Source organism: Pan troglodytes, chromosome 13 (genome assembly GCF_028858775.2).
Source record: "Pan troglodytes isolate AG18354 chromosome 13, NHGRI_mPanTro3-v2.0_pri, whole genome shotgun sequence".
NCBI classification, from domain to species: domain Eukaryota; kingdom Metazoa; phylum Chordata; class Mammalia; order Primates; family Hominidae; genus Pan; species Pan troglodytes.
In genome coordinates this window covers 89502446-89521814 of record NC_072411.2, presented here as the reverse complement: position 1 = coordinate 89521814, position 19369 = coordinate 89502446, and the positions used below count along the sequence as shown (strand labels likewise).

The following is a 19369-nucleotide window of genomic DNA, read 5'->3' as shown; positions in this document are numbered from 1 at the left end:
GAATAAAACTGGAATAATGTCTCTTGCCTTATACAAAAATGAACTCAAAATAGATTAATGACTTAAATGTAAAACCTGAAACTGTAATAATTCTAGACGAAAATCTGGGAAAAACCCTCCTACATATTGACCTAGGCAAAGAATTTATGACTAAATCCTCAAAAGCAAATGCAAGAGAAACAAAAATAGCCAAATGAGAGTTAAATTGAAGTTGATCCACAAGTAACTTAAATTAAAAATGTTCTGCACAGCCAAAGAAGTATCAGAGTGAACAGATAACCTAAGGAATGAGAAAAATATTTGCAAACTGTGTATTGGACAAAAGACTAATATCTAAAATGTACATGTAACTCAAACAATTCAACAAGAAAATAACAAACCATTTAAAAAATGGACAAAGGACATGAAAAGGTATTTTTCAAAAGAAACATATACACAACCAACAAGCATATGAAAAAATGCTGAAAATCACTAATCATCAGACAAATGCAAATTAAAACCATAATGAGATACCATATTATACCAGTCAGAATGGCTACTATTAAAAAGTCAAAAAATAACAGATGTTGAAGATTAGGAGAAAAAAGAATGCTTATAAATTGTTGCTGGAAATGTAAATTAGTATAACCTGTATGGAAAACAGTATGGAGATTTCCCAAAGACCTAAAAAATAGAACTACCATTTGTTCCAGCAATCCCACTACTGGCTGTCTACCCAAAAGCAAATACATCATTATATCAGAAAGATAACTGTACTTGTATGTTTAGCACAGCACTATTTACAGTAGCAAAGATATAAAATCAACATAAGTGTCTATTAACAGATGATTGGGTAAATAAAATGTGATATTTATATATACACATATACTCCATGGAGTACTACTCAGCCATTAAAAATAAAATCATGTCTTTTATAGCAGCATGGATGGAACTGGAGGCTATTATCTTAAGTGAAATAACTCAGAAACAGAAATTCAAATACCACATGTTCTAATTTATAAGTGGGGGGTAAATAGTGCATACATGTGGGCATAGTAGAATAATAGACAATGGACACTCAGGAAGATGGGAGGATGAAAGGGAACTGGGGAATGAGAAACTATCTAATGGGTACAATAGACACTATCTGGGTTATGGTTACACTAAAATCCACTTCACCACTATGCAATATAACCACGTAACAAAATCGTACTTCTAGCCCCTAAATCTATGAAAATAAAAAAGAAATAAATTTTTAAAAAGAAAAAACAAAGAACTGAAAGAGAAAAAAAGTGCCAATCAGTAATCTACTTCTTAAAATAAGCGCTTTTCAAATCAGCATTATCTGGGGAAATTTATTCCTGGTAGAGCAGCAGTACAATTAGTATTAAAGGATTTAGAATTAAAGCACACAGGAAGGAAGGAGAAAAATATGAGATTATTGTTGTAAAGTTCTGAGGTTTCTACAGGTGACAATGACATACATTAGTTGGCACTAGACTGTAATGGATTAGTACATTATAATCCTTAAAGCAACCATTAAAAAAATGAAACAAGCAGAAATAACAAATAGGCCCATAATGAAGATGAAATTATTATTAAAATATTCAATTACAGTAATTCTAAAGAAGACATGAACAGAGGGAAACAGAAACAAAGAAGAAATGAGAAACAGAAATCAAATTGCTAGTGATATTTATACTCAAATTTAATGATAATTAGATTAAATTAAAATTTAATGGTCCAGTCACGCCAGTTAAAAGGTAGATATTATCACTCTGTATGCAAAAATAAATCAAGAACTAACTACATGTTGTCTATAGGAAAGGCCCTTTAAAAATAAGGACAGAGAGATTAAAAGTGAAAGGATAGAAAAAGATATAATATGTAAGCACTAATCATAAGAATGATTAGTAAAAGTAGACTACAGGATAAAAAATACTACCAGGTGGAAAGAAAGATATTTATAATGTGGGTCCATTAATAAAAAAGACACAACAATCCTTAATGCCTATGTGCATGGTCCTAATTATAAAACTCCAAAATTTTTAAAGAAAAAGTTGGCAGAAGTGAGAGTATACAATTATTCAGTTCAGTTTACATACTTCGAGACACCTTTTTTCAGTAATTGACAGAAAAAGTAAACAACAATCACTAAGGATATAAAAGATTTGAACAACACTCTCTATCAACTTCACACAATTGGTATTTATCTAACACTCTCCTTGCACACCCAGAAGAAAATACCATTATTTACATCTGGCACACTTTTGAATGGATTTAGAAGCAAAAATAAATAAGTCAGTTTGAGGTATAAATATCATATGCCAATATGTGTCAACCAAATGCAAATTTTGGGATATTTTTGCTTGTCAGTCTTACATCTTAATATTCATAATGAAATATTAAAACAAATTCATATAAATTGAAATTCAAAAGAGTACTAGAATGGAAATTAGTCTAACATTCTCTCATTGCTCCTTAAAAAGCATTGATAAATGCTTCGTCCTGTCTAAATCTAAGAAAACTTGATAATTTGCCGTAAATCTTTTCTAACTATTCATCGCTTTCATACTGCTATTGCCATACAAATTATCGTGTCCAAGGTTATTATTATCAGTCCTCAAAGACAATTATTGGTAATATAAATACACTTAAAATTCTAGTGTGCTAAACTACATTGAGTTAATTGGCATGTATATTACCTGAATTAATCCTATTTAGAATGTAACAGTAAACAAACAAAATAGATGTTCTTTTAAAAATTGTATTAATCAAGCATTTATATATTCCCATCTTATGACTATTGTCAACAGGTAAATCAGGAATGAAAATTGTTTAGTGTTCTAGTCTTATGTACTCATTATATGTATACATTTCTTTCTTCTTATCAGTTAAATCATAACATATTAGTTTTATATCTAAATATTTTAATGTCAGGTTATATGACAGTCTACAATCTAGTTGAAAACATTAATATGAAGTTGGTTAGTTGCAGTGAAAACAAAGTAAACCAAAAAACTTACCTCAATAGATACAGCTATACATATACACACACACAAACACACCTCTTTTTTTAAAAGGCTATTGAATAAAACATAGTACAATTCGAAAAGAAGTTTGGGTCCGTTAGTTTCCCTTTCATAGACATTTTACTCTCCACAGAAGAATTAACTATTTCAAGAAAAAAAGGATGATGCAGTTGCTGAAAGAGGCTTATAACCCAATTCATATTATTTCTCTCATTCTTTCTTCCCTTCTCTCTCTCGCTCCCTATCTCTCTGGTCATATAACGAATGGTAACCTGCTTTGACCAAAGATTTTCTCTGCAAAACAAATGATTCCACAACAAAATAAATACCACTCAACTTTCCTAATGTCTATGCGAGCAAATTAAAACTTCATAGACTTATTTTGTCAATTTAAATTTCATTACCTATCATTTAAATTAGAACTTAGAATTCATACTTGGAATATGGTAGGACAAAGACAACTAACATTCCAGTTTTAGAGGGAAATGATTCCGTCAATCAAATGTTAAACCAAACAACGTGTCCAAGATGCCTTTTGTTTCATTTCTTCTCTACATTGGTAATAATAATGAAACTTGCAATTGGATTGAGACAACGAAGCAGGGGAAAGAATAAGGAAAGGAAATAATTCTGGTTAATTTCACTTTTATTCCCAGTTATCTAACAAATTATTTTTATATGTAATGTAGGCTGCTTGAATTACTTTCATATTTCACATTTTTAAAATAATTGTTTTAAGTATAGATATCCTGAACAGTAAACATAGTCACTATGAATTCTCAGCTTTGTAAGTGTGTTAGAAAGTTTTATCATAGTTTCTAAAACATTACTCTATTGAAATGAAGTGGCTTCATGGTTACAATAAATAGAAAATATTAATTTTTAGAAAAGAAAAAGAAATTCAATTTTTATTAAGACATTCTGTATAAGAATAATTTTAATGGTAATAAATATGTCACTCTTGTTGTTAAATTCAAATTCATAGTATTACTTTATAAATTGTGACAATTGATATGCATATATTCTTTTGATTACAGATAATGCAAACAGGATTATAAAGACAACATTGCAACAAGGTGAACATTTATTTGTCTGTAAATTTGAAGCATTTATGTAAGGCATTTAGATATTCAATTTTTTGTTTGTTTGTTTGCTTGTTTGTTTTTTCTGGTCCCTGATTCAGTATAGACATTCAATTCTTAAGTTTCTCTGAGATTGATTTAAAAAAATCCATAAAAGAGATTGATCATAAACCCATATGACAGATTGATCATGTCATTTTTGAAATGATTTGTTGCATGATTCAATGGACATAATCAAAAATTAGGAAAATATATACATTATATTTGTCAGAGGAGGCTCCAAACACCATATTTACTCTAATTCTAATGTAGTATGATATTTAGTTTTAGTTCAATTGTAGTCCAGAGCCACACATGCTATTTTAACACCTTCCAGATAGAGATTTAGATATTTTGAGTCTTACTTTATTTCTCTGATCTCTAATCACTTGTTAATCTAATCAACATTGTGTGGCTTTAGCAAGTTTCACCAAATATTCCCTTGAATGGATGTATGTCTCTGAGTTGTCAGCAGTTATACATGCAAAAGTAAGTAGAGATATTTAAAAATAAATATCTAGCATGTATGTGTATGTTTAATTGTGTAATTTAAATCATATCATTTATTGTTTTTAGCTAAAAATAATTACTTTTTCACAAATATATCAGGACAAGAAAAAATGTTATCAATGGATCAGGGAAACCAACGTCCTTTTAATAAAGGCCTGGAAACTGATTTGGTCCAATTGTCAGTTATGGCATTTACATTTCAATGAGAAAATATTGAACAAAGAGATTAAATTGTTTAACTCAGGACATGAAAGACCACAACATGAAAGACCACAAAATTCAAAGTGCATTTTAATTTTATTTATTTTGATTTATTTATGTGGGAAAGAGTTGAAAATTTCTGTGACACATTGATAATCTTTAGGCTCAATTCACTGACCAGAATTGGAATCAAAATGTATAAAATAAAGATAATAGCAAAGTTTGTACAAGAAACATAACTAAATGTATGTACTTACAATTTTAAAAAATAGGCTCCTATAAATATTAAAATAATCTTGACCAAAATGTTTAGTACTTTAATTAAATGAAGGCCTTATCTGTAATATCAAAATGGCATATTTATAATAAAGAAGTTTTTGTCTACAAAGGAGAATAAATATTTTTGTGAAAGAAAATACCAACCTTTAAATATTAGGACCTTTTACCAAAAACATAAAATTAGAAAAAAATTAAATACAGGTACTATTTTTAGGTAAAATTATGCTATAAAGTGTATATTTATAATTCAGAATTCAATCATTCTTATCTCATATTATATATGAAAGTTAGAGAATAAAGCTGTGTTCACATGAATGTTAAAAATGCTTACATGTTAACACCTATTCATAACAAAGACTTGATCAATTTCGAGTGAACTTTGTATTAGGCTTCCTAGCATTGGACCATTATAAAGAGATTTGAGATTTAATACAATCCCTTAGAAAGAAAGTTTGGTCCAAGACAATTCCCAAGTATTCAGGCCCAAACAAAAGTTGACAGTGATAATGCTTTAGCTTATCCAGTCTGCATTCTGTGTTACTCAAGTTCAACTGAGCACCAACTTAGAGCAAGGGTTATGTATGCAAATTCAATAAGAAGGTTAATTTATTTACCTGAAGAAAATGGGAAATTAATTTTTTGATTTGCAACTGTAGTTTAAACTGCAGGCCAAAAAAAGAATTATTTTACATGTGTCCATTTTCAACTTTGTCTTCACATAAGTTCATGTTTCCCAAGGTAGTTTCATATGAAAAATAACAACTTTCAGTTGTACAGTTTATTGTTTGTTGTGGTTTTGTTTGTTTATTTTTAATTTTTGTGGGTACATATTAGGTGTATATATTTATGTACATGTACAATTTCTTAATTATACTTATCAGCATAATTTGTTATACCTTTATGTTTTTTATATGCAATATTTTTCCTCCTTCCACTTTTGCAAACATAAAGTTCTTGTATCCTCTGTTCAGATCATTTAAAATTTCATAAAAAGTACACATTAAGACTAAAACAAATCATATGATAGTAATTCAATGTATTTTTACCTTATAAAATGTTGTAACATTTTAAAGAATTGTTTTATTCCTTTCCCCCACATATTATTACAATTAACTAAAAATCATAAAAACATTCATTTGAAAGATCAAGAGGCAATACAGAAGAAACAAAGTTAACTTTCAAATTAATACATTGAAAAGTTACAGAAAATAGACTTAAAACTATATTATAGTAGGAAGTTTTACTTAATAAAATAACTTTTTAATAAGGAGTTTGTTCTTTTGCAGATCTGCAACTGTTGCAGAAATCATTAACATTATTAAATACATGTTCTTTTTTATTGTAAAATACTTGTGGGTATTGCTTCCCTGACATAGAAGAACAAGTTGCTTTAAGATGAAAAAGGTTACCACAGTTCAGTTTTGCCAATATGGTAATATACTTGCAGGAAAAAAATTGAGAAATTGGAATTTTGTTCTAAAAATTCAAGCCCAATACGCCTGTGAGCATAATAATTTTGAAAATTAGCTCACTTCTTTTCACAGTGCATGCATGTAGACAGAGCTGGTGATGTAGATCACAGTGGCACAACTTTTATGACAGCTGTCTTTAGCCTGCTTTGGAGCACTATCAAAGAAGTATTAGTCTTTTGCAAAAGCCTCTCCAATCCTTGAACATGTATTTCCTTTCTGCCTCTGCATTATTGAAGTCATTCCAATGACAAGAAGAAGGAAAAAATAAAAATGACACAGCAGTAGAGGATGTCCTACCTAGTACAGATATTAATTCCCACATAAGAATTCAGGAACTTCTAAGGCTAGCCATGAAAACTTCCTACTCCTCAAATATTCTTTTTCAACTTTTAAAAATTTAAACCATTCTTAATGAAGCAACGCACTACAATGCTTTTCCTGAGAAGCCACCCTCAATAGCTTGAAATGTTCATAGACCTTCCCTAAATGTTAATACACATGAACATATTAAAAATAATTAAACCACATTTTTGCCATAATGTTTTGTAATTTCAAAGCAAGAGTGGTACATGGTAAAATAATCTTTTATTCCTTAAATTTGTAAAAAAATGACAGTTAATTCCCTATTAATTTACTATGAGAAATTTAGAATTTGAAATGCCAATCCCAAAATATGGTAGATAATTTTAATAGTGTATAGTTGTGGATAAAGTTAGATTTTTACTTTTTAATTTTTATGCTTATTCCTTCAATAACTTAGCCAGGTATTTATAAATTTTATTAAAATCAGTAATTTATTTACACAAAAGAATATTGCTTTCTGACATTTTTATAATTTCTAGAAAAGCCAGATTTCTGCTTTTTGGAAGAAGATCCTGGAATATGTCGAGGTTATATTACCAGGTATTTTTATAACAATCAGACAAAACAGTGTGAACGTTTCAAGTATGGTGGATGCCTGGGCAATATGAACAATTTTGAGACAATGGAAGAATGCAAGAACATTTGTGAAGATGGTCGTAAGTTTATTTCTTATTTCATTTTAGTTCATTTATAGGCATCCTTTTAAAACTAAGGCATCTCAGATGGTATTCAATACTCAGGTTTTGTTTGAGCCATGCAAATGAAGATATATTTGTGTGCATTCAATGTGAGATTTGTGACTATAGTTTTTTAAAAAGCATAGAAAATTAAGAAAGTATTTTCATAGATCTAATACTTTTTATGTTGCATTATTTAATTCTTCTTCCTGAGAATACTGCAGTACAATTTTGGCACAGTAGAATTGCTGAAATCTTTCACATTTATACAAATATGAGAGCAAACAGTTATTGAAAACCACCACCTAAAATCACTTAGTTTTATCTGCCTATAACATTTATTAAAGGGATGACTTAAACATTAACTGCTATGCTTTTTTGACCAAGAACTACAGTTACTCATGGAAATATTACCTTACAATTATATTTAAAGATTCACTGTTTGCTAATTTAACATAGCAATGTGAATGAAATTGCCAGAAGTCTGCTTTTTTAACTGTCGTACGCTTCATGAGTCCAAATATGAGATTGTGACAATGTTTATTTTAATTGGCTGTATTTTTTTCCAGCAAATGGTTTCCAGGTGGATAATTATGGAACCCAGATCAATGCTGTGAATAACTCCCTGACTCCGCAATCAACCAAGGTTCCCAGCCTTTTTGGTAAGAATCTTGTGGATTTTATTGCTTCCAGGAAACTATTATCATGGTAACAATGAAGTGGATTGTGTATTAGAAGTATGTCTTTAAATATATATATACCTATGTTGTTGCTTAATAATGTCTTTGTTGAAATACTGAGATTCAAATTGTTTAAGACATTTAATCTCATAAAAGCAACAATTTTCCTAATCTATTTTAAAGTATGCTTTGAAGTAAGCTTTTGATTATGTATCACATGAAAAACTTTCATATGATATTTAACTCTATGCCAAATTTATTTTGTAAAATGGTGCTAGGAATTATCAGCCTCAGTGTAAGATGGTAAATCATTGTACTGGCACAGCAGTGCATCAAAGGCAGTCTAAAGTGCTTTTAAAGTCAGTATGACACTAGGCAAGGTCTCTGGTGTTACTCACAGGACAGATTAGAAATTGATTGAATAACCATGCCTAAATGTTATGTCACTCTGGAGGGAATTTTCTTTTGAATTCTGCAGGACTCTTTTTTATGTTCTTGTCTGTTAACCTATTTATCAGATTTAAACGAATATACAGGAAATATTTCCACAAAATGCAGAGCTGAGAAAATAGTGAAAATACTGGAAAACATAATCAGGAACCACAAATATCTGGGCAGTTAGAAATAACATAAAAAGCTAAAAATTACCAGTGTAAAATTGTTAGATCCTAGCTAAATTATAAAAATCACATATTCTTATTCAGATATTGAAGATTTTGTTTAGAAGTAGTCCATGTGAACATGTCAAAGGTAAACTTGGCATGTTTATATATAAACTTAGCCTGAGTGTGAAGAATTCTGTAACTATTAAAATTGCAATCTTAGGATTAAAATAATAATAATAAAAAGAAACAGTGTTTGGGCCAGGAATTCTCTACCTTGGCCATTTATCAGAATCAGATTGGCTTTGAGCTACTCCTCTTTACAACAAACAAACAAACGAACAACTAAGCAAGCAAGCCAACAGAACGCAAACAAAAGCGCTGCCCACGTGGATTTGAAGCATTAAAATGTTGACTCCGACTTTTCTAGAAAGAGTCTGTGAATGTTCAGCTGAGTCCCACAGTGATCTAATGATTTGTGGGTCTTGCTTCAGCACTGAATGTCACACCTTGGAAATCACAAGGAGGATTTGAAACATGATTAAAGAGGAAATGAAAAGTGTAAAGAGACATGAGATCTACGAGGGAGCATAGTATGTGCTTTTAATAACTGAAACACTATTATGTGAAAGGAGAATTAAGTTCTCTACATGCCTTACCCTTTAGTCCTGCCTATTTCACACCCTCCCCAGACCCCCATCCCCATCCTCCCTTATCCCCCTCAACCCAGCCTAAGCATGAGGATTAATGTGTGAGAACTAAAGTATAAATGCCTTTCTATAACATGTTTCTTTCTTATGTGAGATCTTAAAAAATTGATGGCTGTCTCAGGTATTAATAAATTCCCTAAATTGTAAGCATTCAATAAGTGTGCAATTAACACTTAAGAGGTCATTAAGGGGATGCAAACTTTCAGTGGGAGTTGGAAAATACGATATATTCAAAATGACTTCAGGTCCTTACATTCAATAGGTAGAGTAGTGAATTGAACGCCAGATGAACTTGAGTCTAATTTTTAAATACTACTTCGTTCGTAAAAATTAATACTTTTGTGATTCTGATTTATCTGAAAAAATTAAGTACTATCGTTGCATTATTTCTTTATGTCTTTCCAGCTTTGTATTTTTCACTCGTATTTTGTTTTATTCAGTTAAGTATTATATTTTCAAAAGCACGTTAAATCTTACTGCTGTAAAAGAAAATTTAGAATGACTAAATTAACAGGTTTAAATATACATGTGACACAGTATATCAGTAAGTACAAGAAATGTATGAAATCAGTTTGCAACATGCTTGAATACTTTTGTTTGAATTATTTTACCAATTCAAGTGGAGATCTGCAGTCATTTATCATTAAAGTGAGTAGAGTAGGTTAGGGAATAGTTTTGCCTTAAGTTTTTTTGAAGTATAAAATTTAAAATTTTTGGTAAGCATACTACCAAGTTAGAAAGGGCAAAATAAAAATAAGTGTGAGAAAGTAATATTAATGAGTTTTAAATGGCCTCTGATATGTGTCTTCTTTAGTTTATTATGTAGATGCACACTGAAAATTGTAACAAATAAATAAATGCTTGTAAAAGTAAATTATTAACTAAGTAAGCAGTAAGAATTGACAACATGAATTTAAAAGAAAACAATATTAACAAGAATTTATTCAGAATAATAGACATTTAAGGAATAATGTTATCGTAACTGCATTTAAAATTAGGGCAAATGTCTCCTTTATTTGTCTAAAAAACTGTTTTATTTTTGATTGTATATATTGGCCTCAAAATCAACATTCCTCGGGCCAATTTGACCCCTTTTCCTCTTTTTCTAAGAGCATTTCCTTCCCTTCCCTTCCCCTCCCCTCCCTTCCCTCCCTTTCTTCCTTCCTAATCTAAAACATGAAACAATGTTGCAGTAACTAGGAGACATTTGATATTAAGGATGGCATAAGGTGGATTGTCAATGAAGCTATGTTGCCATTCTTCTTAAAACCTATGTGATTTCGAATCTGCCCCAGCCAAGATGCAGAAGTGGGAATGCAGATGTCCCTGTACTCTGTCTAAAACCTAGATGACCCCTTGTCACTTCTGTCTGAGGGGTTTGCTGAGATCTACAGACACCTCTTAATTTCCCCAATCAAATATAATTACATCTGTCACTGCTTACAATTATATTAATACATTCTATTGTAGTTTAAGAAAATGCAATTCTTTGTTTACATAAAACTTTGTTTTTCAAGGGTTTTATCAAACGTGTAAAGTTCTCTGTGGTATCAGGTTATTTTGAAAAGCTGTAAATCCTTTAAAGTTTCAATTCAATGTACAGGAATAATAATCTGCCCCACAACATAAATGGAATACCAGTTTTTAAATTCTTTCCACTAAATAACAATCTTTAAGTAGAGTATTTGAATATTCTAAAATTCAATTATTATTAAGTGAAATATTTATAAATATAATTTTAATGTTTTTCTTCACGATATTATGGAAGCATTTTAGAAGTTTAGTTAAACATTATCATAATATGACTTTTAAAAATTGCTATTTATTTTTAATTACTGGAATGTTGTAAATGGCTTTCAAGATATATTTTTCCAGTAAGCTTTCTTGATTCAAGATACTTGAATACTTACTAAGCACAATTCCGGTGTAATTTTTCTTTTTATTTCCACATTTCAATATTAACAAGTTATTTAGGTAATCTCAAAGACAGTCTTACTCTTCCTTAAAGAGATTTTAAATAATGATTTGTAAGCATATCCCTGAGCGTGAGTGCATTATTTCAGTTTGATTGGCTGTGTTGAGTATATCCATGTAGTTAAAATAAATGTGTGTTCTCTCCACCTGAAATATTTCTAAAGCAATTTCCCTAAATGTGTGCAATTTTGCGCATAAATGCTAGAATTGAAAGCCATCACAACTGGTTCTTCTTGATTTCCCCCATGATTGAAATAATGATATAGCAGATAAAAAACCTTTGAGCCTGAAGACATGGGTTAAATTCCCAACTCTTCAACTAATAGCTGTGTGACCCTAAGATATTTCTTAACCTGAGTTTCATCTTTCCAATGTAAAATGAGGATGGTAATATTATAGTACTAAGTTGATAGGTTGTGTTGTGAGGTTAAATCAGTCAAAATACATAACTTTCTTAAGACAGTGCCTGATATCTAGTCAGTTCGTGTAGGGTTACTCATTATTATTATCCATGTGATTCAGAGTAATACACTTAACTCACCAGGCCTTAGATTCTCATTTGTTAAACAACTTCTTTGTAAGTTCCCATTTGCAGAAGAAATTTATATTTCAGACACTCATAAAGTCTCTGGTTATTCAGATAAATGCATCAGTAAATATACAGTCTCAAAATCATGACTAAGATTTTAAGAAGAATTCATACTAGAATTAAATTAATGCATATATGGAAACTCGAAGAGTTTGAATGTGTTCATTAGAAACAAGTTGAGATTATTGTCACAGAGGAGTATCATGGGGCTTCAAGGTCAAAAGATGTTTATTTGTATAATTGTTCTTTATCTTTTCGACATTTCCAACTTTCCAAACTTTTTGAGTTCTTCTACTGTTTTTCTGGTTATTCCAATTTGAATGATTAGTAATTTTCTTTGTATCACTTCTATTCTTCCAGTCATTCATTAAATTTCATTGCTTTTTATGAAATGTTTATTTCTGTCTCTTCCATTTTCATTCCTATTTATTTCGTTCAGATCATCAATCCTTCATGGTTAGATTCCCTAAACAATCATGTCATCCAATTTGGAACACTAATGATAGTTAAAGAGGGTGCTAAAAAATTAAGGTATATGTCTATTTTAAATATATGTATGCATTGACTTAAAATTGGAATTGTCGTTTTGGTGACTCTACAAAAATAGTTTTATATTTAAAAGTATTTCAGTATTTTTAAATCATATATATATATATATATATATATATGAACGTGATATCCCCCCAAAATAAGCATAAACTAATAGGGGCTTAGGCAAACCAGGCTGTATAGACATGAGACAAATAGATAAATAAATAGATATCAGAAAGCTCAGATATAACCCAGATATTGTATATAACACATAATGTAATTATATATCTAACATAAGTAAACTAAAGCATATTAGAGAGAGAGAGACAAAAAGGAACAGTCATATGTAACAAATTATACATGACCTTTTTGACATCACTGTCCTATTTCTAGTCATCGATCATGTGGTAATTTAGCTTCATCCACTTGCCTAAAATTTGTCTGCATTGTCCACTAGTCCTCTATCTATTGCAGATATTTTCTGTCCCTTAAATATAACTTTTTTCCGTCCATTCAAATTGGCCTTTTCATTATCATTAAACACAAATTACTCACTCTTATTCTAAAGGATGTTTTATGTTATTTTCCCCACCTAAAATTGACTGACCCTCCTCATCTTCTTAACCAATCTGCCTTTTCACTACCATAAGGAGGCCTTCTTTCTGTCTCTCTCCCCTGGCTTCTTACTATGATTCCTTCAATACTTGTACTATTAGATATTGTGTTTGCTCTGCCTCACTGTCTAGATTACAAGATTTTTTTGAAGAAAAACATAATGTACTATACAGTTTATAGACTTCCCCCACCCTCAGCATTGACCACAGTGTTAAACATATAAAGATTACTCACATTTTTTATTTATCAATTTTGTGATCCACAGTTACAAAAGAAGGAACAAATGATGGTTGGAAGAATGCGGCTCATATTTACCAAGTCTTTCTGAACGCCTTCTGCATTCATGCATCCATGTTCTTTCTAGGATTGGATAGCATTTCATGCCTATGTTAATATTTGTGCTTTTGGCATTTCCTTAATATTTATATGTATACGTGATGCCTTTGATAGCATACTGCTAATAAAGTTTTAATATTTACATGCATAGTAAACATAGTCTTCTCACTGCACCTCACTTGTAAATGTCTAACTAGCAAAGAAAAATGAATATTCTCAGGAGTTCGTGCTAGTTGTGAGTCTTTTGACTGGACCTAACTATTCATGGAAAAAAAGTCATTTTTTTCCTGATTTTTATACATCCCTTTGCTTCCATACATCAACTGTTTTGTTTTGTTTTGTTTTGTTTTTTGTTGTTGCTGTTTTTGAGATGGAGTTTCACTCTTATTGCCCAGGCTGGAGTGCAATGGCGCGATCTCGGCTCACTGCAATCTCCGCCTCCCAGGTTCAAGGGATTCTCCTGCCTCAGCCTCCCGTGTAGCTGGGATTACAGGCATGTGCCACCACGCCCCGCTAATATTTGTATTTTCAGTAGAGACAGGGTTTCATCATGTTGGCCAGGCTAGTCTCGGAACTCCTGACCCAAAGTGCTGGGATTACAGGCATGAGCTACTCTGCCTGGCCCCATACATCAACTCTTGAGAGGGGCCTTGGAACTACATCAGCTTTATGATATTCTGGGGGGAAGAAAATTCAGGTAGACTTAAAAAGCTACTGCCAACCCAATTCTAGTATTTGGCCACTGACTGAGAAAGGGAACTCCTATATACCTGACCCAGTTCCACATTGCCTCCTGCCAGCCTCCAGGTCCAGGGAAAGTAATTGGATGACATCCTGAAGATCCTTTTGCTACTTGAAACTCTATCCCTCTCCTGAATGTATTCAATGTATGACCTGCAGACATACATTCCATTTATGTGGAAAAAATAGAAAATAAAATCTATGCATACATAAATACATTTTTAAAAGATTTTTGTTATCACTAGCCTGAAACAGGTGTTATGTTCACAAAGGGCCTAATGGACAGCCAAACACAATCACTGATATAATCAATTTATAAATCTGCATGAGATTGTTATTATCTCCTTGTTATTATCTCGCCTCTTGTTGAAGGTGTGATTGCATGTAGAGGAATACTGAAACCATGAGAACTTTCTGGAGAGAAACTCTCCCTCACCGGCTAAAGAGTTCCACATCCAGCTGCATACCACAGGCCATCACAAGCACTGTTTACAGTTCTTAAAAAACAAACAAACAAACAAACAAACAAAACCCACTTCATCCACAGTCCACTTTCATAGTTCTAAAGAAGTATCTTGACTTTCATAATGTGTTCTAAGACCAAGAAGCACAGGAACATCCCTCATAATCTAAAGATGCCTGCATAGTAAATCTGGAGCCTCATATTCTGATTTTCTGACAAGTTGGCTTTCCAAAAATAGATAACAAGTTTTGGACAGCACCCAGCAAGTTTTCTACTTCCTGACAGGAATGCTGATGAGAAACAAAAATGTGGCACTTCATCTCTGCCAAAATCACTGCCATCAAAATGCAGTCACCCTAGATGACCACTGTCTACTTTTCTAATCCCTTTCTTCCTGGACCATCTTTAGTCTTAACACAAGATAATTTGTTGCCCCAGTCATAAAAGTCCTCCAGAGAAGTGTTTCTCAAGCTTGAATAATATATAGATACCTTTAAAAGGAAAAAAAATCACAGACTTCCAATTTGTAAGCCAAATTACTTAAAATAACTTTCATTTTGTATGAACCAGTAACATAGTAGGAATAAATTCATTATGATCATTATACAACTATAAACCAAAATTGTTTACAAGTTAATACCATGCAAGCTACAAACTAATAAATTAATAATACTAATTTGATAAGACTTCTTTTGCTTAAAAAAAAGAAAAATTCTTATTGTAATATGAATTTAATAGTGACTGGGGTAGGGCAGCTTAGTAATGTGGTAGAAATAGCTTAGACAAACTTGAGCTACTCTAAGTTGTGTGTAATTCTCTACCTTTTTTCTATTTGAGTAATGGAAAATCTTTGCAGAAATGAAGTTAAGAAGTATTAATACAAAATGGTGGCTGGGTGCAGTGGCTCACTCCTGTAATACCAGCGCTTTGGGAGGCTGGGGTGGGAAGATAGCTTGAGCCCAGGAGTTCAAGACCAGCCTGGGTGACATGCAGAGACCCTCTCTCTACAAAAGATAAAATAATTAGCTCAGTATGGTGGCCTGTGATCGTAGACCCACTTATTCTGGAGGCTGAGGTAGGATTGCTTGAGCCAGGGAGGTTGAGGCTGCAGTGAGCTGTAATTGTGCCACTGCACTCCAGCCTGGATGACAGCAAGACTCTCTCATAAATAAATAAATAAAATCTGTTGATCAGGAAAATTCCAACTCTGCCTCTTCTAGGGACACAGGGGAGTGGGGTTTCCAGTTTTTGATTATATCTAATCAAAAGTGGGGGTTCCAGTTTTGATCATATCTAATACCACTACATGGATCTGAGTGACCAGTGCATTACATGGATCTGAGTGACCAGTGCAGATATGATCACATGGATGCAAGACTGGAACTTTGGTGTGGTTGTTTCTAGAATCAGTCTCTGTTGACCATGCCAACTCAATACTTGTTACTTTCAAATGTTCAAGCTCTCTAAATACTGTTTGAATCAGCACTGTTGCACCAAGATTTGTTTCTAGCCTCCTTGTGTGATGACCTATTTTGATTAGAACTCTTTCTCCTGTTCAAACTTAGGAAACTTCAACTTCATGTTTGTAACCGTGGACTATGGTACATTTAGCATGTTCTGAACCTGAGCTTCAGAAAAGAGGGAATTTGGACATCAGTCCTAAAGGAGAAGTTGTGACAATTTTCTTTTTATCTGATAAAATTATTAAAATAGTTTTGCTCAGGTATTATTTTCTTAATTTTCTAGTTAGTTTTCAGAATGACATATCTTAGTGGTTGAGAGCATTGACGTTATAGAAAGAAAGATGTGGTTTTTAATTCCAGTTCTGCTATTTGCTGACTCAGTCTGTGGCCTTGAAAAAAAGATCACAAAATTTCTCTCGGCTTCAGGTTCCTCATTTGTTATATGTGGCAAGAAATATCTCAAAACTTTTGGAAAACTGTAATGAGACATAAAATTCTTAACCCAGTTGTTGAGCACACAATTAAAGTGCAAAGTATTAATTTTTGAGGTTGTTTTCAATGATGATGATGACCTATTTTCATCCGAGGTTTATAGTCAAAAAATGAGTACTATTTGTATACATTTTGTTATTGATCATTTTTAATGAAGCTAAAGTCTGTAACCTTGATCTGACATATCTTCATTTAACAAATTTTATGCTAAGTTTCTTTGAAATAACATATATAGCACTTGAAAATTCAAACATAATTATACAATTTTTTTGTCTTTGGATCTTATAACTAATTGAAGGACATATACACCTATATTTTCAACTTTATCTTATGACCTAAGGTACAGATATGTGTACTTCCTAATTTCAGTTCATTTCAGCAAACATTGAGTGTCTCCTACACGGGACTAACTACCATAGGTACTGGGAATATGAGAATAATAAAAGTGTAAGTTTGTCCTTTATAGGTGTTTTTGTCAAATAGGGAAGAAGATAAATAAATAGGTGACTTCAATGCCTGTGTTACGTGCTAAGACAGAGACCTGCACAAGGGTTACGGGAGAACAGAGTCACAATAACATTTTACGTTCATTAAACAATGTCAAAATTAAAATATTCTATCTTCTCAAAACTTGAGCTCTATCTTCATCTTCCACTTCAAACTCGTTTGCCTGGATGCTGGCTAACCCATGGACATAGTCTACAATTTCCTCTTTATATTCAGATATTTTTCTAAGTAAAGCCACAATGAATAAAAGCCACCAAAATTTACAAAAATTACAACTATTATAAGTAGAATTTATTCTATAATGTTTCATAACATATTAGACAAGTATTACATCTTCTGAATGTAGAAACACTAGAATTATTTCATCTCTAGCTCTCTACCTGCCCAAATTCAATGTGGTGCTTAATTTTAGCTACTCCCGTGGTAACTGCTTCGGTTGTGGTAATTTTATATTCTTCTCTATTGAAAGTTACTGGATTCAACCTAAGCATGCCTGGTTGAGTTTGCTTCACGTATTCAACAAGATCAGAACTTGTCTTTTCATTATTCAATAATTTCAGTGGCTCTTTAATGTCTGCATTATAAAAATCTAAATATAATAGTATTCAAGAATCTTCTTAATTTGACCTAAATGTAATTTTCCAGCCTTGTATCCCACTATACTCTTTTTTGTGTTATGTTCTCCAGATAGCCTGGAGTTTGCGAAGTACCCCCAAGCAAACCAGAAACATTCTGACCTTTGTGTTTTTACTTTCCTTCACCCATATGCTTCTCTGTATTCTCTGCTTACTAAAATCCCATTCTTCCTAAAAAGCTGATCAACAGACTAAATGTTAATTTTTTACTTTTACTAAAATTTTGTAGGGCTTAAAATTTTACATATATGTCATGAAGAAAGTTTTTCTAATGCATTATAAGATATAATTATCTTAGAATAAAGTATACTCAATAGCTGTACAATCTATAATTTTACCATGGCTTTCTTTCTTTGTGGCTTTGCTTAGACAAATCCCTGAAGAAACATGACTTTATGAACTCTGTCCATGGATTACGCAGTATCTAGGCAATGAAATCCAACCCAGAGAACATCTACCCAATTTATTTCCTTCCCTTTTAATATGTGGAGGGAGTTTCTGTCTGGGCAGGTTTTCACTCAGTCCATTCTTTATGACCTTTCAATTTTAAGTTCACTGGCAACCCTCCTTCTATACTTTATCCTCAGGTAAGTGGCCAAGTATACACATACGGGGGAAAAAAAAAGCTCCACAGTGCTTGTTTTTCCATTCCCTTCCCCGTTTTTTTTTTTTTCTTTAGAATATCACTTTCCACCAATTTAATACCACTTCTCCTGATTAATGAATAGAGATACATACTCTTTCTTTTTTACAGAGAGAGGGACAAGTTTACCACACATTCCTACTCAGAAACAGATTCCAATCTCTAATCTCTAGCCTTTTATCTATTACCTCAGGACACTGGACTCACTCTAACATATTATTTCTATCATATATCTTGAGCATTATGATTGCAAAGAATTTGAATAAAAAAGAAAATAAAAGAAGAAAAACTGGCCATATCCACATTATGCAGAAACAATCACTGTTGGCATTCTAGCATATCTCATTTACTATTTTCTTGTATTTTTTTTCAACTTACCACAAAGTAAATAAAGTTCAAGACTGGAAGTAGCTGCTGGAGGAGCCCGAACAATATAGAATAAGCTCAGCATAAAAGTATCTTTTTGTAAAATTTAACCTAGCAAATCTCTAAGCTCCCTACCTAATAAAGCTATCTCTATAGTAATCATCCTCCCAACTGATTGCACGTCCTCTTAAATATTTGCCCAATGGATACATATATAAATTCTATTCTCATTTATATGTGCTTGTATATATATGTATGTATTGTGTGTTGGTACAAAATATAAATTATTATATTTTCTTGATTCTAACATGCAGGTTTTTCTACCTTTTAACATGATTCTAATGATGATGAAACTTATAACTGATAGTGTATAACAGTGTAATTATGT

General features: G+C 31.9%; 1 protein-coding gene and 1 long non-coding RNA gene across 6 annotated transcripts in view; one reads left to right on the top strand and one right to left on the bottom strand.

Annotated features, from left to right (window-relative positions):
- Window positions 1–19369, bottom strand: part of LOC107973861 (uncharacterized) — an 86345-nt gene that overhangs the window by 55380 nt on the left and 11596 nt on the right. The gene's annotated exons all lie outside the window — the stretch shown is intronic.
- TFPI (tissue factor pathway inhibitor) overlaps window positions 1–19369 on the top strand; it is an 88043-nt gene that overhangs the window by 62116 nt on the left and 6558 nt on the right. For 2 of the 4 annotated variants that reach the window (XM_001162140.7, XM_009443845.5), the window contains 3 exons: window positions 4049–4087; window positions 7437–7613; window positions 8204–8296. In XM_001162140.7, coding sequence (XP_001162140.1) covers window positions 4049–4087; window positions 7437–7613; window positions 8204–8296 — 309 coding nt within the window. Of the gene's footprint in view, window positions 1–4048; window positions 4088–7436; window positions 7614–8203; window positions 8297–13600; window positions 13827–19369 lie in introns of those variants that run through there. The other 2 variants (XM_001161877.8, XM_016950155.4) reach the window with 2 other exon arrangements.